Here is a 23,061-nt window from a genome sequence, read left to right on the forward strand (position 1 = left end):
TTTACATAACCAGCTTCCCTGGTATTCGCGGCACGGAACAGCCGGTCTTGCCACGGTGTCTTGTGGGTTTAGATTACAAGCCAGTTAAGTACTCTGTTATTGCGTTTGACTTAATTAATATCTGTAGAAAGCAGGCCCGCCCAGGAGTGTTAGCATATATTTATACGTTAATTTTTTCATCATTCAGAAAAACAAGTTATACAACGAGCCGCTCTACTTCTCCGCAGCACACCGGGTCCTAAAGCCCGACGCGTTAGTTGTCATATTGCCGGAGCGCGCGCGTTGCCTCGAGCCCAAATGGTTCAGCAGCCAGCGGTTTCTACATTTTTCGACACTATGGAAAAAGCTCTGTTAGAGCAAGGATAATTATAAAAGTTGGACTGCGTTATTGAACCCCAAAAGGATTTCTTTTTCAAACCAATTTTTATTCAAGGTGATATTTTTTCTTCCTAAAAGAAACTGTGAGTGAGTAGTTGGGATAAAAGTCGAGTGAGCACCAAAAGACTGTTGACCTCTTTCAAAAAGGAAGAAAAGGACTCGTCCAGTTGAGTAATGGTCATTAATACGATCCACTGGTTCAGGAAGGGCTTGCGGCTCCACGACAACCCGTCGCTCAAGGAATCTCTGCTGGGAGCGGATACGGTCCGCTGCGTCTACATCCTCGACCCCTGGTTTGCGGGCTCTTCCAACGTTGGCATCAACAGGTGGAGGTGAGGGAAGCGTGAATTTAACCACGCGCTACCACACATGTAGCACAACAGGATGCATTAAAGATAAAAACGGTTGCAAACGGCACATTTGTATCCATTTACATAACATATAGCATATATTGTTGTTTTGTGTATCTTTGTAACGGTTTCATGTCTCTTTCTGGCTGTTGTGTTTCCTAATGGCTGTAATAACATAGCAACAGGATATGCAGTACTTTGCAAAAGTCTTATATTTAGCTTCCAAGGAGCTAGATTATTTGTAATATTTTAAGTGGTCTTGTGAAATGTTCTCCATGCTTGCTGAAGATCTTTCAACATTTTTCTTGAGACTTTAGCTGCTTTTTCACCTATATTGAGTCCAGTCTTTGTACCTGACCAGGTCCCTAACTAAAGGGATGAACAAATGTTGTCTACAAATCACATACAACATGGCAACAAACCAGTTTTAAATTGTATTGTTTGTCATTTTGTTACTAGCAGGCTGTGCCAAAAACATATAATTTGCTCTCATTTCTTTATTTGAATATTTAACAAATGCCTAAAATATAGTAAGATAACAGTTTGACAGGCATAAAAACCTATTCTTGTGCCAACAAGGTGATCCCCGAAGAGGTATTAACTGAAAATGTGTGGTATCTTGACATGGTGTGCATTGTGTTCTTAAAAAATTTGAGGAAATAGGACAAGCTCAGGACAAAAGAAGTTGTTTCAGGCCTAAAAAAAATAGTAGATAAACAGTATCTGAAAGTCACGTTCTTAAGGAACATGAAAAAAATCCAGCAAAGACATGACACATTTGATCCATCTACTCTTAACTGATGTCTTATCAGAAATGACCTCAGTCATTTGGCTGTCAAAAAGCCACTCTTAATAAGGAGAGGAAGCAGGGACAAAAGGCTGAGGTTTACCAAATTACACAAGAATTGAATTAAAAAGTAGTGGCAACAGGTCTGATGGAGTGATAAATCCAAATTTGAAATTTTTTCACACCATCATTGAAATGTACAGAGGTCAGGAGAGAGGTACAACCGTAAGTGTATACATCCATATGGAAAACATGTTTGAGATTCTCATGTAAGCTAGGCTGTGTTTCAGACAGTGGTGTTGGAGATCTTGTCAAAATTGATGGAATTATGAACCCAGAAAAATACAATCAAAATCTTTTTGGGAGAACTGTAAAAACCCCGATTACTTAAAGTAAGAGGAACAAGACTTTCTGCCAAAATCACAAAGTATGTAAGGAATAGCATGGCAAAGCATTGCCCAACTGGTTTTATCTTGCATTTGAGGTCAAAGCTGTTACATTGTTTGAGATGTTGATTGCCAAGTTTTGTTTGTTTTTGCAAACAAAGAAAGCCTGGGTGTTTTCTAAATGAACCAAACAAAAAGAGGCCATGGAGCTGCTGCACTGTCACCTGAATTTTGACCTACATATACGAGGTATAGCAAAGTACAGCAAATTATGACATAAACTGTATATAAGGTCACTAACATATATTTGCACTCACTTACTTCATCTGATGTATTGTTCACTAAACTATAATCTTCACTAAGTTATCACTTTGAAACAAAACATCAAAACCAGGAGAAACGTCAATTATATCAGTTAGATCAGGCATAATGAATACTGACTACACACATAAATTATAACATTACGTTGTCCTTCAAAAGGTGACTAAGATCTCAGATGGGTAAACAGTATTTTCACCTCCCTGGTAAACTCTAATTATTCTTAAATGACTTTCAGCTGATGATATAATGTTAAACTGTTGTTTATAAAGTGGTTTATTGCACATCAGCAGATCTCAAACACTTTCATATTCAGTTTCTTTGACTCATTTCAGCACAAACCACATATACTAACTGGTTTGTGTTACATGGTTGTAGCATTGTGAATTACATTCGGATCAGTAAATATTTCCTCTGTAAAGATTAGACACATGAATGTACGGATCTCAGACAGAGCTGTAAATGCTAAATTGCTTTAAGCCGTTTCCACACGTGCACTGCATCTATGAACTTTGGTAGGACGCAAGTATTTGACCTAGTTGGGTTTATTCGATATTTACCCAACCAGCTCCCTAATACAGGGTCAGTGTGATGCCAGATTATGATGGTGTGAGAATTAAGCATTGGGTGTGAAGAGAGAGGGAATTCAGCCTATGCAAAGACTCTGGAGATGCATTTGTGTGTATACCTCCTATGTGATGAAGTTGTTTGTAAGTTAAATGTCTGCTGGTTGAGAAGCTGTTGTGAACAGGAAGGCAGTGACAGCAGAGTTCACCACAAAGAGGAAGAAGTGAGAAAATAAAAAACATCAAAGTTTAAAACATTGTTTTCTCACTTCACAAATGTGTAACAAAAAATGGCTGCCTCACAGAATTTTCACTGCTTTTAACACTTCACTACAGTGAAGTTCTTTGTATATTATAGCTTCTGTTCTCTCACATTACTGCCTGTTTCACATCTTGACACTCACCTCAAATGTCATAAACGTGGATCTGCAAGCTACCAAGATACTCTCAATAATCTGGTGCATTTACTTCTAGCAAGTGGGGGTCATGTATCCTCCCTTCTGTATCTTCTGTCCAGGCAGCTCTATTGCCTAAACCACACTGAATATTATCAGTTGTGTGAATGCATCTTAGCACACTATTTCCTGCTGTGTTCCACATGTGGGAAAGGATCTTAAGCATCTTCATATTCTCTTGAGGTTTGCCGTTTTTAGTCTGAACTGTTCGGACTAAACTTTAGATGCTAAAAATGCACTTTAGATGGCTGTTTTATTTTTGCATATTTCTTGGCTTTTCTTAAAATGACATAAGACTATATAGTGTCTACTTTTGACCCTATAGTCCCACATTTCTAAAGATTTTATGATGAAGAATTTTATGTAACTGACATTTCATGACCTCCAGACTGTCAGCATGTGTCTCCGATTGTTTCACAACCAAGATAGTAGCAGGTTGCTTGTGTCTAGTGACACAAAGAAGTATATAAAGCTTTACAGGGTCATGTGTTGGAGATAAGTGCGTGGACCGTTGACTTTAATGGTCTGATACCCAATGGCTGACAGTTTTCTGGAAAATTCCCTAGTAAAAACAAACAGTTGGCATCCTTTTTACTTATATGTTCAGTAGAACTCAGCTTCCTGCTTCTGTATAGAAAATGCAGCATCTCACTTGGCAGTTTTTATGGTCTACAGGCAGGTGCTGGATGAATGAAAGTACCCCTGAGGTTTAAAGTACAGTAGGGGTCTCCCTTTGTGTTTTATGTTTCTGTTCCCGTCGTGAGCTTTGGTTTGCGTTGCAGTCCCATGCCGTCTCTTAAAGAGAAGGGGAGCATAAAAGTCGGGCCAGTTATGAGCATCCATGTTGTTATGCTTCTGCAGTTATGTAACAGCAGCCTGGGCTGACGCAGAGCCCACGCAGTTCACTCAGCATGCCCTGATTCATTCCTTTTATTTAATTTTTTTTATGCACAAATCAGACATGTAACATGGTGTAAGACCAGAATCTCTTATTTGTAGTCCAAAAACTCACCTGGTGAAAATAGAGCTTGGGTGAAATATATTAATTATTCTCCCAGTACAAATAAAGCATCAAGGAAATGCCTAGTTCAGATTTGTTGACCCATGTTTCCAAAAAGCTAATAACTTATTTGACTGAATTTGCTGAATTCAAAGATGGCATATACTGCTTTGTTTCAATCGTGTCACTGTACTGCTGTGCTTCTGGTTTTTATATCTCAGTAAACTTTACTCAAAGTTAAACCAAGCAAAGGTCCAAAATATGAGGGCGCTGTAAAAATCTCCCTGTAGCCTGCAGCTGCTATAACTGGCACCGGTTTCTGCACATTTTTTTTATCATTTGAATTGCCTGCTAAAGAGCGAGCACTCCCTTTTCTTGAGATGTAGGCGGTGATCCTCAGTTATTAAGGTAGGCCAATGCCAGATGACATAATCATTATAACTTTCCCTCCTTTCCACCAGCGACAGGCATAGCATAAGTAGGTCAGTGTGTTAGGAAGAAAAAAAACCTATCCATTTCTCTCTTCCTTTTGACCTACTTCTGCACGCCTGCTTCTGCAAAAGACCCAACTCTGGTGTGGCACACTGCTTTGAACACTAATCCCAACAAAGCTGCATCCATCTGATATCCATTTTCAGATCTGTTTAAGCTAGTTGAAATTCTCATGCTGGGTGGCCCATGATTATGAAGGTTCATTTGGTTGAAATTCTTGTGGAGTTGTTTGAAAAATAGGACAGATGTAGGAGTGAAAATAATGAAAAACAGGTATGAATGGATTTCGTTTAACACCGAATCCAGCACAGCTCTGTCTCTGTTTGAATACCATAGATGAACATAGCTTAAGGACTCTGAGTAGTCTGAGTCTAGCTTTGCAGAATCAAACTGTCTTCACAGTTCAGGAGAGCAAAGCAGCTGGCATAGGAAATGACCTTGGACTGGCAGGAATAATCTGGTTCAAGATATAGGAAGTCTGTTAGCTGTACTGTAGCTCACACTCAACAAAGACACCACTACTGTAGCTAGTCTTAAACAACAATTCACTCTTATCGTTAATGAAGTTTCAGTTGCTTTGTGTCACACTGATATGATATTATCATTTCTCAAAGCACTGTTAAAGCTTGAATAAAAACTTGCGAAAGCGATGTATTTCCTGTGTCAAATTGTTATCAACATATAATGACATTATCCACGATTTGTCTTGGCAGAGTTTCTGACCTTGCCAGAGTGAATCATTTGCTTGGTGCTACGAGGAGTGCGGTGTACAGAGAGGCCTTAATCTAAAAAAAAAAAAAAAAAAGAAAAAAGTTAATGTTCCCATGAATACATGAAATTGCCGATCTCCTGGCTCTAGGCTTACTTTCCTGTTTCAGCCCAGTACCCACAAAGTTGACACACCCCCCCCCCCCCCCCATGTCATACTAATACATAAAGAATTAAAAAAAAATACGTTTGGGAAAACAAATTTTGGAGTTTCAGAAGAACCGTAATACACAGATAAATGAATAGATTTAACAATTAATAAATACCATCCATCCATTTATTTCTGGCCGCCTATCCAGTAGTCTTAGCGCAGATACCCAGAGTTCCCTGTAAGTTAATACCTGTATTTCTGTTTACTGTTAGTTTGGGGACATTTGTTTACATATTTTTCGGCTTTGATCCTATGTTGCGGTTATGCAGTTAAAATGTCTTCCTTATTTACCATAAAACCTTAAAACCCACACCCCTTGTGTTCTTTACATGACAATAGATTAGGTCAGGTGCCTGGCTGAATAATATTTGCAAAGTATTTAAGCTTTAATAATAATGAAAACTACATAAAGTTCACTAGAAGCCCTTACCTGGCTGTCTTATCAGTAAAAGACATAATTAGACCGGAATGATACAGGAAGCATCCACCTACAAATTTTGTTACCTATAGCAACAGAACGGGAAGCACCACATTACTGCCGCTTTGTGTTTACATGTGTGTGTACCTGTGGGTGTGTGTTCTGATGCTTACAGTTGGTATTTTTTTATTTTGGAGAACATATAAAAACAGAAGCAAATTATACTATAGTTCAGTTATTGCACTGTTGTTAAACCAATAAAATGTTAATGCTGGTTCATACTTCCACCAGTTAGGTCAGCACATTGTATTTAAATGATGGCTGACGTCGCATACAGAGATGATTAAACTCATGGATGAGGGTTGGTCAACTCATGCACCGTCTGCATGATTCAGCCTTGAGTGTGTGTTCAGCCTTGGCTTTTTTTTTTTTTTTTTAATTAAGGAGGTGAAGGGACACTTGATATGAAGAGATATTGTGCTTTAGCTAAACAGTCCTGTTTTACCCCACAGTTTGTCCCACACTGGTGTACATTTGCTAATCTTACATGTCTTGTTTTTGTTACTTAAAGAAATAACATTTTACATTTTATCAATGTGGGCTATGTAGAGCAAGGACAGTAAATTTGAACTTGGAAAAACAAGAACGTAATAATAATCTGCTATGACAATAGTGGAATAAGTCTTGTCAAACTTTGTTCATGCAAAGTGGAGGTGAAATTATGTGGGGGACCAAAAACTGCCAAAATCAAAAATTAGTAAAGAAATTCCTTAATAGGAAAAAAAACCCTGATATGCCATTAAATTGATATAAATAATATTCTGAAATAATAGGATTCTAGATATATATTGGCATTAATCTATTTGTACAAATATGTAATTTCCCCATTATAACTATTTATTAGTTTTATTCCTTCTGAGAGACAAAGGTCCAAACATAATTTAATTAAGGAATAGCTCAATAAATAATTGAATAAACGCATTTAAAACTGAATAACTGATATAAAAAAATAATCTAGTTTAAAAGTCAGATGAAAAATGTCAGTTATAGCATATATTTATGTATTTTTGGTGTTGAAGGGATATTTTTAGAGTTTGCATGACAGGATATGTACATGCAACAAGCAAATACATCACACATCAACTTCAGTTAATTTACACATTTTTTTATATGTAGGCAGATAAGAAAAGATAAGTTTTTCCTTAGTGTGCAAATCAGATTAAAGTTGAGTAGAGCTTAAAGGTCTTTTATTGCATAGGATATATCTTCAATAAAGTGCAATAAAAATAGATAATTTCATGTAATTTGGTCATTGACTTCAAATCTTCAGGATATAAGATGTTTGGTATGTCTTAGTCAATTGGTAATTTAGAAAAAAAGATTTTGAAGGAGTGGTCTCATTTAATTCAGCTGTATAAAAATGTCAAAGAGCAAAGTGAATGGAAACTTCTACTCTTTTAAGGGCATTTTACCTTTTGCCTGTATAAGCTAAAATCAATAGTTGTACTCCCTAATCAAACTCCTTCATCATGCAGTGACTGATATTGTAGCATCTTTATGAACATTGACACAGATTTCCTTGTCATCTGCAGGTTCTTATTGCAGAGTCTTGAGGACTTGGACTCCAGCCTCCGTAAGCTCAACTCTCGTCTGTTTGTGATCCGAGGCCAACCCACTGATGTCTTTCCCAGACTTTTCAAGGTGAAACTTGAATCTGATTTAAGCTGCACAACCAACAGTGCCTCAAACATTTTGTGTGAATCCTAAACATTCTACGATTTACTCCTTTTTTCCAGGAGTGGAAAATTACTCGTCTGTCATATGAATACGACTCTGAGCCCTTTGGGAAAGAGCGAGATGCAGCTATTAAGAAGCTGGCCTCTGAGGCTGGAGTTGAGGTGACAGTTCGCATCTCCCACACACTCTATGAACTGGACAAGTAAGTTATTATCACACCTTACCACAACAAACAGTGCTGTCATATTGTTCTTTGTCCTGAGCAAGTTTTTTTTATGAATCTGTTTCTGATCTTTGCATCTGCAGGATCATAGAGTTAAATGGGGGTCAGTCTCCCCTCACCTACAAGCGGTTCCAGACTCTCATCAGTCGTATGGACCCTGTGGAGGTGCCTGCGGAGTCCATCACTGCTGAGATAATGGGGAAATGCACTACCCCTCTGTCTGAAGATCATGATGAGAAGTTTGGGGTCCCCTCCCTGGAGGAACTCGGTAAGGTCTAAATTATGTAATGAAATGTAATTGTAAAAAGTAATTTTCATTTGTGGAAAAAAGCAGCACTACTAGTAGCCGTCTAAAGCTGAGTTTCCACCAGAGATTGTTAGACCCAGCAGCTGTTACTGTATTTACAAACAGTCTGTGCAGCAAACATAAACTGCATGTAAATGATGGACGTAATTGCAGGTGTGTCTTAAATTGGATCAGATTCACTCTTACTCACCACCAAGATGGACGCATGCATTAGGGACAATTCCAAGTTGGAGGCTTTATACCAGACCTCACTAATTAATAATTCATATAGTAACATGTCCATCTTTTATATACAGATTATGATGCCAAGGGTAGAATAGGAGTCCTCTGTCAGACTTTACACATAGCTGCTGATTGAGGAAAGAGTTGTCAGATATTAATCTAACTGTAGTAAGAAAATATGACTGAGCAGATGTTATCTGCTCAAATCAACATTAGTAATATCTTCCTTAGCAGTTCATGTTTAAAAATGTCTTAAAAACACAAAAATATATTTTCTCAGCAGTTATAAAGAAAACTAGTGAAACTTCTGGGGCTTGAGCATAATCTGCATTTAAACACATAACATGGACATGCCCTATTTTTGGCCTTCATATATGGATTCATATATTACTTGTTGTATTTCTTCATAAAAAAACACAGGACACTGTCCTGTTGTATTACTGATTACTCTTGCCTTTTTTGTTGTTTCTTTTGTATTTTTTTTTGTTCATTTATCTATAAAAATTTAATAAACAGAATTATAAAAAAAAATAAAACAAAAAATGATCAAGGACAGGAATAAAAAGCCCTCTTTAAATAAATCTACCTACACATGTAGTTATCCCTCTTGTTGTGTTGGTTTGCCCTCTTCTGGTCATAATGAAGATTACTAAAATGGTATAAACTGCACATATTCTTTTCAGGGAATTAAAAATATATGAAAAATGATAATATGTGAGTTTTAATTTGACCCCTGCAGGTTTTGATACTGAAGGCCTGTCCTCAGCTGTGTGGCCAGGAGGAGAGACTGAAGCTCTCACACGACTTGAGAGGCACTTGGAGAGGAAGGTCAGGCAAATCGAGCAGAGAATTTTTGTTAAATCATTTTTTATTTTAGTACAATCCCACTGCTCTGTCATTTAAAATGAGTTTCGCTGTGATACAAGTCTCAGGTTTTCATGTGATTGTTCCTATCAGGCATGGGTGGCAAACTTTGAACGTCCTAGAATGAACGCCAACTCACTGCTTGCCAGCCCCACAGGCCTCAGCCCCTACCTGCGCTTCGGCTGCCTCTCCTGCCGTCTCTTCTACTTTAAGCTTACTGACCTCTACAGGAAGGTAAGTGTGTAGGAATATACTTAATTAATTACACTTAAAAATTGGGTTTCTAATTATCTTTGAAGTCTTTAAATAAGGATATGAAGGATATGTTCCACAAGAACCCAACCTGATGTGTAAATCAGATTCAAAACTGTGAACAAAGTCATCCTCTTGACAACCAGAATTACAGTTGTCATATGACAATGGTCGTCCTGGTCAGAATTTACATCATGTTGCAGGATTAAAAGCAGACTGGGTGAGAAACCTTCAGATAGGGCAGATGCAATCAACCATGAATGTCTTTTATTTCCTCTAGATCAGGGGTCACCATTTCATTTTCCCAAGGGGCCACATGAGAAACTACAATTGTAGTGGAGGGTTACACCAACAAACTGCACTTGGTTCTGCTCAATATTAATTTGATCTCTTTATAAGCTTATTAGTGCAGCCCCTCCCACAAAAGTCCCATTTTCTCATGTGTCCCATTGTGAAAATTATTTGCCATCAATCCTGTTGACAAAGCGCTCTGTTTACATATTCTTGGCCCAGCTCAGCTAAACTGTTAGCAACTTTTGACTTTTAGGGTGGATTAAAGCACACCGCTGTGCTTTATGGAAAAGGTGATAAGGATTTGTAACACAAGAAAAACAATCGATAGTCATAATATCTTAACCATCTTGTTTGATCTTTCTGATAATGGATGGCCTGAATTAAAATGAAAATGAAAATGTGATTAATCTCCCAACCTTGTTAGGAGAGTAAAACATTGTTTGAACTGAAGTGTGAACAGAAGACGCTTTAATTAAGGTAATTTTTCTTTCATGCTCAGGGGGAGAAGGTTTCCAGGATATCTTCTCCTTGTATTAATAGGAACTTTTTTTTACTGATAAAATGATTAATATATTGAAATAATTTTCTCATAAAACAGCTGTTGAAAAAGAAAATTAACCAGGTCATCATACATCTTGGTGAATGTAGTAATTAAAACCAGTATGCATATCAGAGTCAAGTGCAGATTCTTGATGCTGTGGTGGATTATCCATCTGTCAATCAATCCATTGTCTGCAGCTTATCAGGGTTTGGGTGACAGGGACAGCAGTCTGAAGCAGAGCAATCAGACTTCCCTCACCGTGCCCACCTCCTCCAGCTCATTGGGGGGAGACACAGAGTTGTACTTGGCTAGCTGCGAGATATAATCTCTCCAGTGAGTCCTGGGACTGCCCTGGAAACAATAGAGCTACTCCAAGTCCCCATTCTTGGTGTAATATTTAAGTGTAAACTATTACTGTATTTATTTATTTATTTTTGATTAAATATAAGAAAAAAGATGAAGGATTTTTGTCCCTTTTTATATGTTTCATTTTTAGACACTTTACCTCACAGGGAGGAATCGAAAACACTGACTCAGATCTGAGTGCAAGAGACAGGGATTTACTATATGGTTGCAGTAGGGCTGACTGAAGGCCGTGGCTGGTATTAGCAGGCTGCGATTTGGCTGATTGTTGAGTAAGTTAAGTGGTGCTGCACTGAGCTGGAATCTTTTTAGGCATGCTGGTGAGTTTGGTATGCGTATCACCAGGCTGAGAGCATCATTGGTGGAAAGCTTTTGGGGGTACAGTCTGATGGCAGAACAGGAGATGACCGAGTGGCAAGGCCAGACACCCACACACACACCAATTGTCTACAAAATGGGGCCCATAACAGATATGAGTAATGGAAAAAACCCAACACAAGGAGTGAGTCATGGAAGGTACACCCAGTACTGTGACATCAGATATATTTGCAGGGGTGATTTAATGCTCTGGCTGTTTATTTTGCCATGTAATGATTCACAGTTTATTCTGTAATGAGGTGAATTAACCAGTACTGCCTCCCTCTTGAATTTTTTCGTTGTATGTTTGGACTCAAGTGCTTATATGTAAATGAGCTAAAGTAATATAGTGGTTTAGTCTTTATCTTTTATCACATTACCTACTACTACCACTACTACTACTACTTATAGTAGTAGTAGTAGTACTACTAGTACTACTTACTGCATTTCGTTGCCCTGTACTTGTGCATGTGCAATGACAATAAAGTTGAATTCTATTCTATTCTATTCTATTCTATTCTATTCTATTCTAATAATAATAATTTTCCTTTAAAAAAAACAAAAAAAAAAACCCCTCCTGCGTAATATACAGCTGGTGTAGTCAAATCTCTGACTGCCTCAGACAGTAACGTGTCTTTCTCCTACTTGACAAGGTGAAGAAGAACAGCTCCCCTCCTCTCTCGCTCTACGGTCAGCTGCTTTGGCGTGAGTTCTTTTACACAGCGGCCACCAACAACCCCTGCTTCGACAAGATGGAGAGTAACCCCATCTGCGTTCAGATACCCTGGGACCGCAACCCCGAAGCGCTGGCCAAGTGGGCAGAAGGCCGCACCGGCTTCCCCTGGATTGATGCCATCATGACCCAGCTGAGGCAGGAAGGCTGGATCCACCACCTGGCTAGGCATGCTGTGGCCTGTTTCCTGACAAGAGGAGACCTGTGGATTAGCTGGGAGGAGGGAATGAAGGTAGACAGTGTCCTACTATTGTTCTGATGGGAGTAATGCTAGTATCTGGTTTCTATTTAATTCATACCAAACACCACTTGGGGAGTTTAAAAATAGAATATAAGTTTACTTGCTGGCATCCAAAATTAGTTTTTTGCTTTTAGAAGCTACTGTTTATAGTGAGTAATGGACTACTTAATACATTTATATGTTTTTTTTTCTTCATGAACATTTAACAAACGAAAGCCCTGAAAACCCCAAATGGTTCTTCACTGAGGAGCTGAAAACAGACTGTATGTACAAGGAGGCTATAGCTTCCTCGTCTAATAATCTAAAATTATGCACAAACGTCTGAGACTTGTATTCTTCTTCTGGTTGCAAATACAAGACTGAACCCTACCCTATGGGGGTATTTTTGAAAGTGATACCATCTACTGAATATCTCAGATGAGTTTGAATATTGGTGCCCTAGACCTGTAGGTCAAGGTCAGAGGTCAAGTTTTCTAAAAATGTGTCTACACAAAAAGATATCAACTAGAAATTTATACCATAAGTGCCAATATTGTTGTGTTAGTAAAAAATACTGGCACCTATTTAATAGTATTTTATTTTATTTACATAATTAGTGCTGCTCCTTTCAAGACACAGTGGCATTTTTAAATTAATAGCCATTATTATTATTCCCAGTAAATATTAAATATTCTAAGCACCTTGTGGCAATAAATAGCTGATCAGCATAATCAGCTGCTTCTTTAGTAAGTCACTAATCCTCAGCATTAACTGTAATGGAACTGTAATGAACTGCAGTCCGTTAGTCTCTGCTCTGCTCTAGCAGCACAGCAACCAGAAAACAGAGCAGGAGACAGATTATCGTCTCCAGCTACAGTCCAAATACGGCATGAAATCCTCTGTCGGAGCAGCTAATTGACATCAGGGAACTGTATATATTTAATCAGAAATTTACCCACAGTCATTTTTTTGTCATACTCAAACACTTGACTCATTTGTTGTTAACCGTCTCAGCAGGACCAAATATTGCTTCCCAGTCGATCTGAGATGTTTTTGATTGTGTGTTCAGGTGTTTGAGGAGCTGCTGCTGGATGCAGACTGGAGTGTGAATGCAGGCAGCTGGATGTGGCTCTCCTGCAGCTCTTTCTTCCAGCAGTTCTTCCACTGCTACTGCCCTGTGGGTTTCGGCCGCCGCACAGACCCCAACGGAGATTACATACGGTAGGGTTGCATCTGTCAAAACATCTGTACTTGACAATTTTTGCAAGAGCAGTAAAAATTTACAATGCAGCAGTAAATCTAAGGCTTTGATCATGTAAAATTAAATCCATAAAAAAACATTTTAGTGAAAATTCTTGTGACACACATTATCTCACTTAGTAAACAGACACAACCAAGCAATAAAATGTGTGCCTACTCAAAAATATCAGAGGAGTCTGTGTTTGAGAGATTTCCATCTAACATTTGGGTGGTTAATTCCACCATAGCAGTTGACGCTTTTCCTGGAAATTAATTATCCCACCCACATGCCAACTAAACCTCTTCATCTCTCCGCTCAGCCGCTACCTGCCCATTCTGAGGGGATTTCCAGCCAAGTATATTTATGATCCCTGGAACGCTCCAGAGGTTGTGCAGAAGGCAGCCAAATGTATTATTGGAGTACATTATCCAAAGCCTATGGTGCACCATGCAGAGGCCAGCCGTCTCAACATCGAGCGAATGAAACAGATCTACCAGCAGCTCTCCTGTTACAGAGGCCTCGGTAAGGATGCAGATACAGCATTATTAAAATTAAAATGAAGAAAGATCAACTGATGGATCACAAGCAGTGATTTGCAGTTAGATTTTTTCAGAACAAGTCTTCCCTTGTTTTTAAATATTTTTCAACACAACTGAAACTGCTACTTTGGTGTCATTTGCAATCCTTTGGTCCATGTCACACACTCTGCTCCATCAGCTTTCCAATAACAGACTGAACCCCACAAATATCTCTGAAGTGGAGGTATTAGGCTTTTCCTTGCTTTCTGTCATGTATACACTTCTACAGTGATGGATGCTCATATTAAAAGCTCAACGAGGCTGGGATGTGTAAATAATCCCAGTAATGCCACATCTTGACATCTCTATGGTGTCACTGAGAGTGGATATCTTTCATAAGTCCTACCCACTTCTGTTCAAAGCTTTTAATTTGGATGGGCAGCACCAAAGCGCAATAAGAACTATTAGACATTGTTAATCATACAAAGCTGCTCTCCTAGACCTAAGATTAAAATTATAAAGCTGGAAATGAAAATACCTGATTCACTTAAAAATAAATAAATAAATGCCTTATTTTGGACTGTAGTCAGTGATTTTAAAATGTCTCAAAAGTAGTAATGGAAAAAAACTCAAAGTCAGCATAAATATCTACAAATGAGGTATTTAAACCATATACATTTTCAGTGTTTTAATTTGGTGTTTTTAATATTATTGTTTGTGTATGTTTTGGACTAACTCTGTAACTCTCTGTGTCTTCAGGTCTTTTGGCTACAGTTCCATCTGGCTCTAATGGCAACGGAAATGGAAATGGAAACGCTGAGGCATCCTCAGATTCGATGCGATTCTCTGAGACTTCACGTGATGCTGCAGCTCCATCTAGTAAGTGGCACAGAGACCCACTCCTCCTCTGACACTTCAAACTTGTGGATGTTTCATGACTTCCTGTGTAGCCTCTGGCAGTGAACTCTTTGAAGAAGACCTGTTTGTTCTTTTATTTATTTCTCAGCCTATCAGATGCCAGTTCACTCCCAGGGAGACTGGCAAAGTGGTGTCATGATGTACGTGCAGGGGGATCCGCAAACCAGCGTCGGCATGCACCAACATGGTGGGGACTAACTACCCGTGCACCTTCACTTGATTATCCACTTGATGCTTATCGTTTTCCTGTGTGTGCCGCTTTTACTGGTGCTATAACTGGACTGTATCACTGATTATCTCAGTTTCCAGGTTTTTTTTTATTGTAGACTCTACATTTTTATGAGTCTAAACAACAAGACAGTTAGTTTTAGTTGCAGCTGACCATCACCCATCTGTCATTCTAAGAAAAATAATCTGCTCACCCTGCAGGATATTTTCCTTCAGTAACAGGCGTGCTGATTAGCTGGGAAGCTTTGGCTCTTTGCTACCCAGAGAAACCCAGAGAAAAGCCATTGAACATGACTGTGCTAAATTTCACACACCATTAAGAAGAGAGCAGTGGTCCCTTTAAGTCTAAATTTAGTAGAAAAGTAAAAGGACTTCCTCCTGACACAACCAGCTGATTTAAACTCCAAACTTTGTTGTTATGAGGTGGCGATGCTTGTCACTGCCCCTACACCTTCATAACACGTGGAAGTACATTTGTTTGTGTTGATTTGTTGTCGGGTCTACATGGAGTGGATGGTTTTCTGATCACAGCATTTTAACATATTTTTTAATAAAAATAAAAACAAAAACAAAGAAACGTGTTTACATTTCTTTAAACAAATTTAACATGATTGTAGCCTTGATTGCTGCATTTCATTTAGATCTTTTAGATCTTTGATAACAGCAAACTGCTCAGGGGGCCTGTTTTTACAGACTAATTAAAAGTAAGGGATGTCTTTTGAAGAACATTTTAGGCTGTTCAGATTTAGTTCAGTGGTTTAGTTCAGAAAACCACATCCATTGATATGTGAGAATGTTGTGTAGAATGATATTTCAGTGTTTGCACGGTGGCGCAGCGGTTAGCACTGTTGCCTCGAAGCAGGAAGCTCTTTCCTGTGGAGTCAGCGCATTCTCCCCGTGTGTGCGTGGGTTCTCCCAGGTACTCTGGCTATCTCCCACGGACATGCAGTGAGTGTTGTTAGGTTAACTGGTGATTGTAAATTGCCCTTAGGTTTGAATGTGAGTTGCTGGGATAGAGTCAGTCTATTAGTGGAAGACAATGGATGGATATTTGAACATATAGCAGGTGTTTACACAATGGTTTTATAGTGTAGTGGTTTGATCTCAGGAGGAGACACAAGTGCCTCTGGGGCATCCAGCATTAAAGAATGCAGCATACCCACCGTGGTGACCCCTGGTAAATAAAGTAAATAAGGGAGCACCTGAAAGCAGCTTTTTTAAAAAAACAAAAAAAACAAAAAAGGATTCCAGTTGATTGGACAATATGAAACCGGTCCCCAAGTGGAACGAGTTTTGCGTACTTTATGTGCTTCATGCATTAACTGCATCCTTTCATGCATCTTCTTCAGTGTTTCGCTGCTAATCCTTGAATCTTAATTGAAGTTCCAGGTTACGCTGCCAGTACCAGTATGATGTGTTACACTCAAGGCACGCAGCAGAATCCTGGTCCTGTAATTCAAAAAGGTGCGAGTGAAACATTTCACTGATTGATGATGATTTCTTTTATTAATCTTTCTTAACTGGTTGAAAAACTTGAGTCCCAGTCCTGTGTTTGACCATCACTGCACGCCACCCCTAAAAGAGTGTTTTCATTTTAAGCCATGTTTTTGTATTTAGTCGAAATTTATAGTTTCATGGTTTATTGAAATGTGCTCTTATGTTTTTTTAGGGCCTGAACACCACCCCACCACTCAGACCAGTGGCAAACGACACAGTGAGGACTCTGGGAATAGCAAAAGTTCCAAAGTCCAGAGACAGAGCATCCACTAAAGAGGTCAGTTGCAGTCTCACACATTATTATTATTATTATTATTATTATTATATAAAACACATACAAGATGTACTTTAGTGAGCAGCATTCAGAGAGGTGGGTCAGAAATAGGAATTTTATTCCTTGTTTTTAATAATACGGTGAAACGTACTGACTGTCAGTCCTTGTTTTCACTGCTTCTGCCAGTAGAAACCATCTGAACAAGGCAGGCATGAGCCAAACCTTTTCAGTGTTTTTATCAGCCGTTCCTGCCTTTATAATCCACAATATCCACACAATGAGATACACAAATTTTAAGTCAGTAATTAATAGCAGTTTACTAACCACTGTTAAGAGGAACTCTGAAGTGATGTAATTGCCAGCCAGAGGTTTAAATGCAGCACCACCTCATGTTGCTTTCATTTCCTTGTAGTCATGTTTCAGCCTCTTTATTTTATGTTTTGCTTTGCTGTGGATTTAACTGAAACAGCTGCAACCATTGTGATTGTGAGTTCAGATGAGAGGAAGATAGTTGAGTGTTTGTTGACATGGCTGATTTTTTTTTTATCAGTGTTTATGTTCTTTAAATGCCGGATTCCCAGTGTTCCGTTCATTCGTTGATCAAACAGCAGACACACATCTGGACCAGTAACAGTACACCTACTTCACTCAGAGTTCCTGTAATGCAGTAAATATTTGTATGGTCTCAAAGCACCTAATTTCAGCAGATTACCCTCACTCACCTCAGGTCATGTGACAGGAAAAGTTGTAGGTCAGATTCTCAATGTTTTGTTTTCCTTAAGATGTAATGTTGGAATGTTTTTCAGTGCGCTGAAAAAGTCAGCACTGAAGGAGTTAAATGTATTTTCAGAACTGTCTGAACATGCCACTTATTGTTCTTTCTTCTGTTGCAGGTGTTTCAATCATATCGAGAACACAGCCAAAACTAAACGGACGCTAAAATAGACTCAAATATTTCTTACAGCACTACAATGCACGAACACACCTTCAGGACGGGCATCCCCACCTGTCACAAAACATGTTTCTCAACTTAATCGGACTGAATATTATTACAGTGTGGGCCAGCCAGTGATGTTACACTGTGCTCCTGTTTGGGTTAATAATGCCGAGACTAAAGTCTTTGTGTATATAATGAATTTGCTAAAAGCAGCTCACATACAACGTGTACATATTTGGATATTGTATGTGTGTTTTCTCTCTTTGTGTAGCCATAGACCCGTTGATATATTTTTGATATGAGAATTCATTGTGGATTGATCGTTCTTTTGGGGAAATTTTCAATAAAAAGAAATGCATTTTTAGACCTTCCATTAAAACATAAATGGTCAGAAATGTCTGCTAATGCACCCGAGTTTTTAAAGTTTTTCCACATTGAGCCCATTGAGTGTAAATATCAGCAAAAATCCTTTCTGTGTTTCAGTACTAGTGGACTCGTTTTATTCCTTCAAACTTCTATATGACACAAACCATCATGTTATTGCCCTCGTCTGTGTTTATTGAGAAAAGGTGAGAGGACTACAGAGCCTGCATATTCCTGGTGTGCCACCCCACCACCCATATACTCCCTAATAAATGTACCACTGGAGAGAAATGCTTCACTTGCTTCTTGTTCCTTCTCAATGTGCTTGTTTAATTAAAACAGCTTCAAATATACAAATAGTTTCAGTCTTTTCTTTGTAACTCAAAAGTCAGAGTTCAATCTTTGAGAAAAATTTGCAGTTTCCAAATGTAATCAGCCCTTTCTAGATTTGTAGGTTTTCATTCAAGTTGATACACATTACAATGGTACCTTCAAAAGCAACGCAATTGGCTGGATGACCTATTGTAGTGTCTAAGAATAATTTTAGAGATCTTAATATATTCCACCGGCTTTAGTGTGATGCCTTTAGTTATCAAACCTGAGGCTCAGTCATTAAACAAGTTAAATAACTATTTGCGGCGAAGCAGAAGATGACAAACAGGCACAACATTTCAGTCTCGACCACGTAGAGCAATTAAAGTAGCATTATTCAGTACAGACAATGGAAAAATCCCCCTGCCACTTCATAGACCTGTACACAAAGCAACCCGGTAATAGAGCTGTTTTACATTATTATATTAACGTTTTTCAAACCATTTATTATGCAGACTCAGCACCGTGCATAGTTGTTATAAGAGGAGGTTGGGGATCCATAATTGATAAAGAGTATTAAGACATGTTGGCTGCTGTTGGGTTTTTGGGGGGTTTTGTTTGTTTGTTTGGTGTACCCAATAAAGTGGCCAGTGAGTGTACTTTGTCAATGTTCTCACTACAGGTACAGTATTAGATTTATATGTGGCTTTATTTGGTAGCCAGTAAAAGTCTGACCTACTGAACCTGCGGCCCAGACACTGCATAGGGCATAAGTGTAGTCTCACAGCAGGAGAGGTGAATACACTGGACTACCACTTTCTCTACACTCACACTGGTGCATATCAGTGCAACCACTGTGGACTTTGTATTAGTGAGCTGGCAGGTTAAAGACCATCTGATGTTGGCTTCAATGTCCATCTAATGCTGTTTTAATCTTGGAGGTAATTTATCCAAATATCACAAGGTGGACCACATCCTGACCACTCCCCTTACAGCCACAATGAAAATGCTTGATTTTCCAAACAAGCATACAACCTTTTATCCTCACTTCCATGTCCCACCCTCCCTTTCTTTTTCCACTGGTTGTCAAATGGTACCAGCGGTACCTGGTAGGCCTGCATGCCACGGCCTGTGCTTCACTATCAATGAACAATTAAAGAAAAAAAGAAGTCTTGGCCTTCCCTCAAAAGAGCAAAAAGATAAAAATAAATAAATAAATAAATCAACAAAATAGTAAAAACACTTTTTAAATAATTTATTTTCTCATGCATAAAATGGTTTTGTTTGGCCAGAGAAAAATGAATGGTCTTCTGTTAAGGCAAAGAATCTGTCACCATACTTAACTACTACACCACCTATCACACATATCCTCCAAAGGAGACACACCTGTGATATCTATTTCAAAATCCTACATCGCCTTGTTCTCAAGTTATTGCATTCACAAGATTTTCAGAAAATTTGACCTCTAACCTTGAGGCCACTGAATAGTATCGATTTGAAGCTCCTACTTGGCCTCGTTCTTGAGTTATTACATTCACAAACTTGCATCAGCCTTTTACAGCTGAGGATTAAAAACCATACAGACTCTGTGCTGCAGTTAAAGTCTTCTCTCAGAGAAGAAAAGCAGCTGTTTCACACACACAACAGGCACTTCCCAAACTGGAAACTTTTACAGATAGTGTCATATTTCCTGAACAGTCTTCAGCCTTTTGTGGGATTTTAATTTGCCTGGCTTTTCTTATTTTCCTTGCACAAAGCTGAAGCAGTAAACCACATTTCATAACAAGGTGCGCACCGACACTCAATCCTCAGCAGATTTCAGAGGAGCCACAGGGTTGAAGAGCGGCCTCTGCTGCCTGAGCTGCAGCTTGCCATAACTCGCCTCAAAGTCCTTCTTTGTTCCCACAATAACGGCCAGGCTGCCGGAGCGAATGTCGTATCCGTAGGAGGCTAGTTTCTGGATACGATACAGCACGAGCTGCGTGGTGAGCTCGAGTACATTTGGAGATTCCTTCACCTGATCCATCGTCACTCCCGCATCCATCAGCCCCTGAAACCGCCCCAATAAGGTGGGCAAGGAGTAGTACAAGACGGCAGGGCAGCGGATCACTACTTGCTTAAGTTCGTCTTTAGAGCAGCAGAGAGCCGCTTCGATGTAGTCCATCGCCCGTTGCATGTCCTCAGGCTTCAGCTCTGCGATGGAGGCTCTGAGGCTGGAGACCAGGCTGAGGAGCTCCTCTGTGGTGAACCCCTTCTCCCTCAGGAAGCCCAGACTGTCCCTCCAAGCCTCAGCTGGTCGCAGCAGAATGTAAGGGTTCTGGCTGAGAAGCTTCTGCAGCCAGACACGTAGGTTCCTCTCCTCTCCACCCAGGTCGAGGTAGATCTCCCTCAGCGTGTGGATGACCTCCTGGTTGCGCTCCACAGGCTGACTGAAGCTCTGCGGGGCACTGGCCATCAGCTTGCTAATGATCCTCTTGCTAAGGCGAAGGTTCTGGAGGTACAGGATGTTGGCCTGCTGGTTACCGTGGTGAGTAAGTGTAAAAAAGGAGGCTGGGAACTTTTCAATGATGTTCATCAACTGACGTTTGCTGGGACAGACAGACAACCAGAGGTCTCGCTGCGTGGCGACGTCCTCTGGGCGACACAGGATAGCCTCAGGGTGAGTTTCCAGGATGTGGGCGATAGCCGTTGTGTCTGCACCCATGTCTCTCAGCAGGTCAGCGGTCTCAGAGACATACGCAGAGCACTCAGACAGAACCCAGCCTCTGAACTTGCGGACCTTTCGAATGTCCACTGAAAGATCATAAAGGGAGTCCACTGTGCGCTGGTTTTCCACTCTTTTGCTGGGAGAGGTATCAGTGGAGGTGGAGGCTGAAGGAGGTAGGAGCAGCCTCACCCTCTGTGAGCAGGTGTACAGGGTGGCAGAGGTGATGCGAAGCATTGCTAAAGAGTGTAGTGGATCTGTGCAGAACAAATGAGAAAAAGCACAAAAAATTACAATTTTTACACACCGAGATGAAAGATGTGCTCCATGATGCATTACAGAGGATTTGCAGCGTTCGTGTCGTGTACCACTTATGACTGCCCGTCACAAGATTCATACTGTCAGCTGCCAGCTGGCAATCTGGTGATTTTCCTCATTCAGTTAACTCACTTGCTCTGAAAATACTGAAAAATAACAGCAACAACTTTCTTGAGCCTATGCTGACTTTTTCATCACAAATATTACATTGAGAATCACCAGACACTGCACAAAAGGATATTATAGTAAAATTTTGTGATATGCTGAGTCGTCGGCTTTATCACATTTAATCAACTGCAGATAACAAAAGTTAAACTATATCCATTCAGTCTGATACTGGTCTGTCATCAGTGTGATATCAGTCTGCACTTGAATGCAGTCAAGTTGGCAATAACATGCAGTCTGTTTCTGGACACCGAAACTGAGACATGGTCAAAAATCTGTTGCTGTCCACAATGACAGAAACAGACAGACACATTCAGCAGTTGTTGGTCCTGTGTATCCCTGTATCGCAACAATATCGCCATACAAAATATGCACCTTACCATTAATGATGACTATGAAGACCAGCGTGTCAGGCTACATTTCACTGTGTGTTATACTTGTATAACTATGCATGTGACAAATAAAGAACCTTGAACCTTGAAAATATTTATAGGCTCAACCTGGACACTTTTTGTTATTTTTAATATTCAGAAAACGCCAAAAACAAAACAAATAAAAAAAACCACTCAAACAACTCATAACTTCACCACGTGTCTCACCTTGTGACCTTATGGGGACAGAACTGATTTTATATGAAAATAATTACTTAAAAACCACTGAAATACATTGTAACACATTAAAAATCCCAAACAAACAACATTTAATTTAAAACATATAAATCCACCTTTGTGTGTTTATGCTGCACGAGACTGAAACCATTGCATAAAGTTGCATAAACCCAACAGGGCACGGTGTTGTCCCGACAGCTGCCGCGCACACGTGATGCTGCGTGTTGTGTTATGTATTAAACAGCATGGACTGCAGACGGATCACAGCCTGCCACGACTGCACACGGACACAAAGCGCCGGCAGATCTGAATACAGATGCTACAGAGCCCGTTGGAGCGGCTTTTTACATAAAAGCGAAGAAAAAGACGAGTTAATTTACCCGTTTGTGAGTCTGTGGCCGCAGAACCCCGCTCGTCACACCCACTGCTCTGCTTTCATAACATCACAGCAGCCGTTGGGCGGAGTCACAGGGCTTGGCGCATGGGAGACACGTGACTGCCTGCAGCCTATAGCAAGAGTGGAAATGTACTACAGCTGTTTTTCCTTCTTCTGACTAGTCGTATTTCAAACTCACAATACAGGATAAAACAAAAAAGATAAGCTGAAATTTTTTTTTACAGAAACTAAAACAGAAAACTACGGAAGCTTGTTTGGAGATTAAAAAAAATTGTGTAACTATCAAAACATTTCATATTTTTATCTAATAAATAAAAAATACTTAAAGTTATTTATTAGTTATTTTATCAAAAATGTGAGTTACGAAGTCAAAAATGTAACAGTGACTCGATTTTTTTTT

General features: G+C 39.5%; 2 protein-coding genes across 4 annotated transcripts in view; one reads left to right on the forward strand and one right to left on the reverse strand.

Annotated features, from left to right (window-relative positions):
* LOC102312229 (cryptochrome-1) overlaps positions 1-18,514 on the forward strand; it is an 18,734-nt gene extending 220 nt beyond the window's left edge. The window contains exons 1-14 of one of the 2 annotated variants that reach the window (XM_005934221.3): positions 1-710; positions 7,662-7,770; positions 7,866-8,008; positions 8,113-8,297; positions 9,298-9,386; positions 9,516-9,656; positions 11,883-12,194; positions 13,252-13,403; positions 13,742-13,944; positions 14,700-14,819; positions 14,947-15,045; positions 16,470-16,550; positions 16,756-16,860; positions 17,751-18,514. The exon at positions 1-710 is cut by the window's left edge and continues 220 nt beyond it. In XM_005934221.3, the coding sequence (XP_005934283.1) occupies positions 553-710; positions 7,662-7,770; positions 7,866-8,008; positions 8,113-8,297; positions 9,298-9,386; positions 9,516-9,656; positions 11,883-12,194; positions 13,252-13,403; positions 13,742-13,944; positions 14,700-14,819; positions 14,947-15,045; positions 16,470-16,550; positions 16,756-16,856 (1,893 nt within the window). In that variant the 5' untranslated portion in view covers positions 1-552 and the 3' untranslated portion in view covers positions 16,857-16,860; positions 17,751-18,514. The remainder of the gene's footprint in view (positions 711-7,661; positions 7,771-7,865; positions 8,009-8,112; positions 8,298-9,297; positions 9,387-9,515; positions 9,657-11,882; positions 12,195-13,251; positions 13,404-13,741; positions 13,945-14,699; positions 14,820-14,946; positions 15,046-16,469; positions 16,551-16,755; positions 16,861-17,750) is intronic. The other variant, XM_005934223.3, reaches the window with a different exon arrangement.
* LOC102311912 (transcription termination factor 2, mitochondrial) lies at positions 16,315-22,759 on the reverse strand. 2 transcript variants are annotated; one of them, XM_005934220.3, is made up of 2 exons: positions 22,645-22,759; positions 16,315-21,430 (listed from the first exon to the last, which is right to left on the reverse strand). In XM_005934220.3, exon 2 carries the CDS (start codon positions 21,408-21,410, stop codon positions 20,271-20,273), a length of 1,140 nt encoding a protein of 379 aa, XP_005934282.1. In that variant the 5' UTR covers positions 21,411-21,430; positions 22,645-22,759; the 3' UTR covers positions 16,315-20,270. The 2 variants fall into 2 exon arrangements, with proteins under 2 accessions (XP_005934282.1, XP_042081762.1); XM_042225828.1 differs by lacking the exon at positions 22,645-22,759 and adding an exon at positions 22,381-22,636.
* Between the last annotated feature and the right edge of the window lie 302 nt (positions 22,760-23,061).

The sequence above is a fragment of the Haplochromis burtoni genome, unplaced genomic scaffold (genome assembly GCF_018398535.1).
Source record: "Haplochromis burtoni strain Fernald_Lab_line unplaced genomic scaffold, NCSU_Asbu1 Contig_184, whole genome shotgun sequence".
NCBI classification, from domain to species: domain Eukaryota; kingdom Metazoa; phylum Chordata; class Actinopteri; order Cichliformes; family Cichlidae; genus Haplochromis; species Haplochromis burtoni.